General features: G+C 39.6%; 1 protein-coding gene across 2 annotated transcripts in view; it reads right to left on the bottom strand.

Annotated features, from left to right (window-relative positions):
* lmnl3 (lamin L3) overlaps positions 1–9,454 on the bottom strand; it is a 28,307-nt gene continuing 18,853 nt past the window's right edge. The window contains exons 10-12 of one of the 2 annotated variants that reach the window (XM_060941129.1): positions 9,231–9,341; positions 5,914–5,970; positions 1–899 (exon numbers count right to left, since the gene is read on the bottom strand). In XM_060941129.1, the coding sequence (XP_060797112.1) occupies positions 5,932–5,970; positions 9,231–9,341 (150 nt within the window). In that variant the 3' untranslated portion in view covers positions 1–899; positions 5,914–5,931. The remainder of the gene's footprint in view (positions 900–5,913; positions 5,971–9,230; positions 9,342–9,454) is intronic. The other variant, XM_060941128.1, reaches the window with a different exon arrangement.

Genomic DNA, 9,454 nt, shown 5'->3' with positions numbered 1-9,454 from the left:
TCCATTATGGCAAGGTCTTTATTAAATTTACATGTATAAAAGTGTATACTTTGGGGAAATAAACAAATAGGCAACAGTGACAGCTAATCAGTTAATCTTGAGGTCTCTAGATTCTTAGATGTTCTGCTTCAAATGCCAGGAAAACAGATTACGTATATGCAAAAAGCTCGTTGATATTCTGATCATGGCTTTGTGTCAGCATGCTAATTATGAGATCAAATTAAATGAAAAACCAATAACCCTGTGACAAAAGATACAGGGTCATGATAATTTACATACAAAATGAAGGGGAAAAAAAATCAGTTTATTTCTGAAAACAAAAAAGTCCAGTAATGCTACATGTTCAACAGCCATCTTCCACGCAAGTTCTCAGGAACTTTTCACCAAATCTGGTTATTTGTACAAACCATCCCATTAGCTTCACATGAGCAACGCGTAAGGCGCAAGTGCAAAACAAAAGAATAATACGGCATGCCAAGGCACAATAAATAGGGAGGAACAGACCTTGGAAAGAGCAGGGAAGGAAAATCTGTAGACTAAGATTGCTGGTCTTGATTTAGTCTTAGTCCTGTATATTTTTATTTATATATAATATATAATATATATATATATATATATATATAAAAAAAAAAAACACACACACACATACATACACACATACGATAATGTGAAGGAGACAAAGGCTTTATGGCCCTTCTCAGGTCTGAGATATGGGCCCTGGAATAAGAAATATCCATTTTGCTATGAGAAACTATTTCAGGGCCTGGTGGTTACATATATGAAACATTGTGTAAAAGATCTGGAGTGGTGCACATGTCTACATCACGCTCCAGCGGAGACATTGGGGTAGACGGCAGTTACATTACTGCACAGCTGGTCTCCTGACTTGGCACGTAACCCTGTAAAAACACATTTTATTGACATGTTCATAATAGTGCATTCTACATTATTTAGCCAAAAAAAAATAAACCTTGTTTCAATTCTGCTATTAATACACCCTTGTTGACTTCTGTCGAGTTACATGTCGATCCTGAAACACCAGCGATGCTTTCTACTCCTCGGACCTGCCTGATCCATCCTGATGCCCTACGTCTGGCTGGAGTTTTATCACATTGCTCCTGTGGAGGACGGCCCCATATGGACAGTCGAAAGTCGCACTTGGAAGTTGGCTCTAAAACACTTCCAGTTTTAATATTATGGCGGAGGCTACAATTGCCATCACTTTAGGACTGCAGCGGTCATGAACAGTTTTGCACTCAAGTTTCCATCAATGAACAGTTGATAACTTCAACAAAATGGACTTCATGTTAAAACTATAATAAATTTCCTGGTCGTAAAGTATAACTGTGTACAGTGGTGCTTGAAAGTTTGTGAACCCTTTAGAATTTTCTATATTTCTGCATAAATATGACCAAAAACATCATCAGATTTTCACACAAGTCCTAAAAGTAGATAAAGAGAACCCAGTTAAACAAATGAGACAAATGTTATACTTGGCCATTTATTTATTGAGGAAAATGATCCAATATTACACATCTGTGAGTGGCAAAGTATATGAACCTCTAGGATTAGCAGTTAATTTGAAGGTGAAATTCGAGTCAGGTGTTTTCAAATCAGGTGTGAGTGGGCACCCTGTTTTATTTAAAGAACAGGGATCTATCAAAAGTCTGATCTTCACAACACATGTTTGTGGAAGTGTGTCATTGGCATGAACAAAGGAGATTTCTGAGGACCTCAGAAGAAGCGTTGTTGATGCTCATCAGGCTGGAAAAGGTTACAAAACCATCTCTAAAGAGTTTGGACTCCACCAATCCACAGTCAGACAGATTGTGTACAAATGGAGGAAATTCAAGACCATTGTTACCCTCCCCAGGAGTGGTCGACCAACAAAGATCACTCCAAGAGCAAGGCGTGTAATAGTCTGCAAGGTCACAAAAGGACCCCAGGGTAACTTCTAAGCAACTGAAGGCCTCTCACATTGGCTAATGTTTATGAGTCCACCATCAGGAGAACACTGAACAACAATGGTGTGCATGGCAGGGTTGCAAGGAGAAAGCCACTGCTCTCCAAAAAGAACACTGCCGCTTGTCTGCAGTTTGCTAAAGATCACATGGACAAGCCAAAAGGCTATTGGAAAAATGTTTTGTTGACGGATGAGACGAGACCAAAATCTTTTGGTTTAAATGAGAAGCATTATGTTTGGAGAAAGGAAAAACACTGCATTCCAGCACAAGAACCTTATCCCATCTGTGAAACATGGTGATGGTAGTATCATGGTTTGGGCCCGTTTTGCTGCATCTGGGCCAGAACTGCTTGCCATCATTGATGGAACAATGAATTCTGAATTATACCAGCGAATTCTGAAGGAAAATGTCAGGACATCTGTCCATGAACTGAATCTCAAGAGAAGGTGGGTCATGCAGCAAGACAACGACCCTAAGCACACAAGTCGTTCTACCAAAGAATGGTTAAAGAAGAAAAGTGAATGTTTTGGAATGGCCAAGTCAAAGTCCTGACCTTAATCCAATCGAAATGTTGTAGGAGGACCTGAAGCAAGCAGTTCATGCGAGGAAACCCACCAACATCCCAGAGTTGAAGCTGTTCTGTACAGAGGAACGGGCTAAAATTCCTCCAAGCCGGTGTGCAGGACTGATCAACAGTTACCGGAAACGTTTAGTTGCAGTTATTGCTGCACAAGGGAGTCACACCAGATACTGAAACCAAAGGGTCACATACTTTTGCCACTCACAGATATGTAATATTGGATCATTTTCCTCAATAAATGACCAAGTATAATATTTTTGTTTCATTTGTTTAACTGGGTTCTCTTTATCTACCTTTAGGACTTGTGTGAAAATCTGATGTTTTAGGTCATATTTATGTAGAAATATGTATAGAAAATTCTAAAGGGTTCACAAACTTTCAAGCACCACTGTAGCTATTTTACACACTAGGAATATCAAGTTGTCCAAATAGCTTTTATATAATCGACTATTCCATTTGACCATATCACGAGTTGAATAACCTTACAACTCGCGAGTAAGCTAGCTAATCGTCAGATAGTTGGAGAAGTAACGAAGAAATAGAAAACTGATTAGTGTCGAGGAGATTTGTTGAACTACAACTGCTTAACAAAGGCATGTTATAACTGACAAATCTGCTCCCATCTCTGGTAACATGTTGATGCACACAAGTTTTTCCCTGAAGTTGACGAGGGTGTATTAAAACATACTATTATGAAAGCAACTTCCAAGGTTGTATTCAATATTTTACAGAGTTTACAGCCTATGTGACAGCAGAAGCACTCAAGCAGGTGTTCCTGATTCAAGTCAACCCATCAATACAGATACCCAAATTGGTGACTGGATGGCAAATGAGGTAACTGGTAAGCTTGTGGCCTGCTATGTAATACAATGCACATTAGATCACGGGTGTCAAACATGGCTTATGGACTAGAACTGGCATGATAAAGGACGAAGAGTAACATCGCCTATTATTTAAAATAACATTGGCGCCACTGCATTAGACGACGCATGGGTGCAGAGTCTGATGTACTACTTTACTATAAAAATGGTTACTATCCACATATCTGGTCAATTCTGGTCCCTTTACCCAGATGGTTGGGGTAGATCAGGGCTAGCAAAGGGTTTATCTCAGTAACTGAACCTTTAAAGGGGACATACAGTGGTGCTTGAAAGTTTGTGAACCCTTTGACCGAAAAAAAAAAAAATCAGATTTTCACACAAGTCCTAAAAGTAGATAAAGAGAACCCAGTTAAACAAAAAGAGACAAAAATATTATACTTGGTCATTTATTTATTGAGGAAAATGATCCAATATCTGTGAGTGGCAAAAGTATGTGAACCTCTAGGATTAGCAGTTAATTTGAAGGTGAAATTAGAGTCAGGTGTTTTCAATCACTGGGATGACAGTCAGGTGTGAGTGGGCACCCTGTTTTATTTAAAGAACAGGGATCTATCAAAGTCTGATCTTCACAACACGTTTGTGGAAGTGCATCATGGCACGAACAAAGGAGATTTCTGAGGACCTCAGAAAAAGCGTTGTTGATGCTCATCAGGCTGGAAAAGGTTACAAAACCATCTCTAAAGAGTTTGGACTCCACCAATCCACAGTCAGACAGATTGTGTACAAATGGAGGAAATTCAAGACCATTGTTACCCTCCCCAGGAGTGACCAACCAACAAAGATCACTCCAAGAGCAAGGCGTGTAATCGTCGGCGAGGTCACAAAAGACCCCAGGGTAACTTCTAAGCAACTGAAGGCCTCTCTCACATTGGCTAATGTTCATGAGTCCACCATCAGGAGAACACTGAACAACAATGGCGTGCATGGCAGGGTTGCAAAGAGAGCCACTGCTCTCCAAAAAGAACATTGCTGCACATCTGCAGTTTGCTAAAGATCACGTGGACAAGCCAGAAAGCTATTGGAAAAATGTTTTGTGGACAGATGAGACCAAATAGAACTTTTTGGTTTAAATGAGAAGCGTTATGTTTGGAGGAAGGAAAACACTGCATTCAAGCACAAGAACCTCATCCCATCTGTGAAACATGGTAGTATCATGGTTTGGGCCTGTTTTGCTGCATCTGGGCCAGGATGGCTTGCCATCATTGATGGAACAATGAATTCTGAATTATACCAGCCAATTCTAAAGGAAAATCTCAAGACATCTGTCCATGAACTGAATCTCAAGAGAAGGTGGGTCATGCAGCAAGACAACGACCCTAAGCACACAAGTCGTTCTACCAAAGAATGGTTAAAGAAGAATAAAGTGAATGTTTTGGAATGGCCAAGTCAAAGTCCTGACCTTAATCCAAACAAAATGGGAAGGACCTGAAGCGAGCAGTTCATGTGAGGAAACCCACCAACATCCCAGAGTTGAAGCTGTTCTGTATGGAGGAATGGGCTAAAATTCCTCCAAGCCGGTGTGCAGGACTGATCAACAGTTACCGGAAACGTTTAGGTGCAGTTATTGCTGCACAAGGGGTTCACGCCATATACTGAAAGCAAAGGGTCACATACTTTTGCTACTCACAGATCTGTAATATTGGATCATTTTCCTCAGTAAATAAATGACCAAGTATAATATTTTGGTCTCATTTGTTTAACTGGGTTCTCTTTATCTACTTTTAGGACTTGTGTGAAAATCTGATGATGTTTTAGGTCATATTTATGCAGAAATATAGAACATTCTAAAGGGTTCACAAACTTAAGCACCACTGTACAAAACTCACTTTTTCAGTGCCTGTGCACATACATTTGGGCATCTGGAGTGCCAGCCAACCAACCCACAAATTGTGAAATAAGACACTCCAGTCAGTTTCTTTTGGGCTGTTCAGATTTGACTCCCCTCTCTCGGTTACAAGGGGAGATCATTAGAATGATGCCACCCCCCTCATCGGAGTATCTCCACTCACTGACTGAGAACTGCCTTTATGAAAGAATATTCATAAAGAAAGTACCGTCTGATTGGCTTGCAAAAGAGGGAGGTTGGGGTGAGCAGGAGCTCATTCTCATTTAAAGGAACAGGCGCTCAAACCAGCCGTTTTGAACAGGGCTGTTTAGACAGGGTGAGAAGGGAGCTGTGGTGCTTTAACCTTGTGGTATTTTGACCAAAGCATGTCACAGACATTTCATCAAGACCTCATGGAACTGTGACAACATGTGTTAAAGGGGTAGACTATGTCACCTTTAAAATAAAACTATATGGTGAACAGTAGATAGACCTACTAAACCAAATACTTGGTGTACAACAGCAGCATGCAGTCAATAAGAACAAGAGCCAAAAAGCAAAGCATTGCCTTAAACAAGCATCACACTGTTAATGGGAAGCTACAGAATGCAAAAGCATGCACATAGCAGCACTATGATTATGCTGGCATCACTTAAGTCTCACCTACTGTGCTGGGACAGGTCAGGAAAGAGCACAACATTTCTTTTTCTTCCTTTTGGCCTTTTCATAACAAAAGAAATGAAGAAAAGTGGGCTAAAGTGGGCACCGATTACTGACAGTACAAGTGTGAAGTGTTTGTGAGGGTCCAATTTATATCAAACACACTGAAAAAGAAAAGAGGGGGAAAAATCCTGCCTGAATAAAGGGGCACTTTAGTCATTTTTAAATTTACTTTATTTCCTTGTTAACGTGTTCAATTACGTTTTCAGTTTTAGTAACCTTATATCATGACTCGTATTGGCAACTAATTGCAATTAAATATTATACTTCTTGGCCTAATGTAGTTTGTTTGGTCCACAGCAGGCATTGCTTATCCACGCAATCCTCACGAGACTTGTGCGAGACTTTGAAACGTGAAGTGTCAGTGCCGCCATTTTGAAAACTGTTTTCCAAACCAAATATTGCACAAAAACGAATTTAAAATGACGATTACTGCCTAGAGCTGTGCGATGTCCCCTTAATTGGCATCGACAATGTTTACAGTGCAAACATCGTGATGGACGATCATATCGTGGGCGGGGAGGGGATTTTAATACCACATTATTACATTTATTATTATTAAAAAGTATTAGATACTCATCCGAGGCTTTGGCACGTAAAGAAAAAAAAAGCACTAGGTGATGTGGAATATTTGGTCTTGATAACGGATATGTGGTCCAGCTGCAACATGATGCCCTATATGTCAGCTACCGTACATTATGTGGACCGAGAGTGGGCAATGCAGTCCAAATGCCTGCAGACGAGTTTCATGCCAGAGACACATTCAGCGGACAATTTAGAAGACGCATTGCGCGAGACACTTGCCGAATGGAAAATAGAGAAAAAGATCGCCTGCATACCAACGGGGCGAATATTGTCACAGCCATCAGGCAATTGAAATGGCCGTGGTTAAGTTGTTTTGGGCACAATTTGAACCTGGCCATAACCAACTCGCTTGCGCAACAGAGGGCCAGTACAGACCGAGCGTTTGGAGTTTGCCGAGCAGTCAACACTGCGTTTGTGCACAGCTGGCTTCGGAGAAATGAGCTGTGCAAAGCGCAGGTGGAAATGAACCTCCCCGAGCACTCACTGATCACGCCAAGATATTAATCAGCTCTAACAATGAAAGACTAGTATTCAAACTATGAGAAGAAACTACACTTAAGCTATTACTCATTGTTTATTTACACCATATCAATTGAAGATGCGTTTCGGCCTTTAGTGCGCACTTGAACGCGCTAATTTTTCCAATTTATTAGTGTTTGAATTATTGCACCAGCTTTTAAAATCATGATTTAATACATTTTTTTTTTTACTGTCTTTACATTTATCAGAATCACCTTCATTCTTCCCTTTGGTTTGACATTATGGCTTAGAGTGGACCATTTTGAGTCTGGAAGTAGGCCTATTTACCAGATTAAAGTTATTTGACTTCTGCCGAAGTCTGCGCTTCACTGCCGTTTGATAAGGTGCAATATTTCCCGACTGAAGTCGTTAATAGTGGCTATTTGTTTGAACAACATGACAAATTTTACATTAAAAGTATAGTGTAGGCTAAAAAATGAAGTCAAAATTTATTATTAGTAGCATACTGTATTTGTGTAACCACATGTTATGTTCACTAGCACGTCCCTGCACCATAGCCTACATGAACAAGCGGTAATAGGATATTACTTTATAATGATTTATATATTTATATATAATGTTATATTTATATATTAAACAAAACTAACTAACTAAACTAACAAAAAACTAACTTTTTAGGTTAAATAGGCCGAGATGATACCGTATATGCATGTTTATGACAGGAGGGGGCGTGGTATCACGATGGTGGCTCTCCATCGTGATGGATGACCACCATCGTCGATGGACGATGGCATCGTCTATCGGCACAGCCCTATTACTGCCTACTTTTTTTCAAACTTTCCTGATTGCTATCAAAACAAACACAACTTCCGGCTTGATTACGTCAGCATTCGAAAGAGGGCATGCACATCTTTTGACAACCCGTGTCCAAAAATCGCTCCCTACTCACTATATAGGGCACGATATACTGGGGACACCATTTTGTAGCGCTGAAAGAAAATCAAACTAAAAGTCTCAAATTTGATTTAATAAAAGGCAGCAGCAAAGAAGAAAGTATTCAGCCTTGATTTAAAAAAAAAAGCAGGTACTTTGTATTTATTAAATGTAGGAGATACACTCAGTATAATATGTATTCATCGCAAAACGCATGCATCTATTTAGTATTATTTTGAAAACCCACCAGCCGACTGATTTGGCACGTTTTAATTGTGCGACAGTAACGATGCAAAAACCAGCGTGACGGACTAGTGTCCGAAAGCGTTTTTTTTCTCTATATAGTAATTCCTTATATAGGGAGTAGTGAATGAGTGAGCGATTTTGGACACAGGGAACGTTGGCAGATGGTCACTTTGATTTCCGCTGTACGTTTTACTTCCGTCCTACAATGTCTCAACAAATCTCATTTACAGCCATTGCTTTGACATATGGACTAATATTATATAGCATATTTCAAACACTCAACTTGCTATAGCAGCAACAAAATAGCCATCAAAAAGGCACTTATATTTAATAAAATGAGAAATAGAATTTTGATTAAAAAATAATTAAAAAAAAAAAAAATTTGCCTTCAGTTCCCCTTTAACTTCCACTTGCTTGCATGTGTGGAAGTCATGTCTATAAAGTGCTGGTAATGTCCCTTAAATGTTTTATAGCAACGCTGCATTCATGAATTTGATGCCATTTTGATCAATCACCAATTACTAATCAGGTAATATATGCATAATTTGTGCAAGATAGTTATACTCTCTTGAATGACTACGATATCAGGGTTCAGGCCAGCAAGTTCATGTCAGGGTGAAGCCTGAAATAGGCGAGCATAGTAAAATAATGTGCTTTTATTTAAATATACGATGCTGTTTGAGTTTAAGAAATTAATAATTTACACAAACAAGTTTTGCTCGATTATAGCAATTGATCTTGATAAAGGTTTTGACCATTCCAGTAACCAATCTCCACAACAGCTGAGCTCCATTTATTATTATTTTTTTTTTATTTAAACACAAATATGAATATAAAACATGAACTAGACTAATGGGAGTGGATACTAGATTAATCAAAGGCTGGATATTTGATTAATGGAGAACAGAGGAAACTGATCCACAAACGAAGTACCTGTTCCCATTTGTGATGAAGATGAAATCCTTCAAACATCAGTTTGGGATGCGATCATTCCTAAACAACCAACCAAAGGTTACCTGGCGGCGGAGGTGAATCTCTGATCCGATGCTGCCCTCTTCGTCCAGATCCTCTTCAGAATCTCCATCGGTGCAACCCTGCAGACGCACTACACGGCGCTCTGCTGTCTCCTGAAAACACACAAAAATGGTAGAAATGGCATTATTCAGACCAACACAGATGCCGAAAGTACCATGATCCAAAATCTGCAGAGAAAATACAGCACATGAAACTTTAACGCCAG

This window comes from Neoarius graeffei, chromosome 15, assembly GCF_027579695.1.
Source record: "Neoarius graeffei isolate fNeoGra1 chromosome 15, fNeoGra1.pri, whole genome shotgun sequence".
Taxonomy (NCBI): Eukaryota; Metazoa; Chordata; class Actinopteri; order Siluriformes; family Ariidae; genus Neoarius; species Neoarius graeffei.
This window is presented reverse-complemented; position numbering and strand designations above follow the sequence as displayed.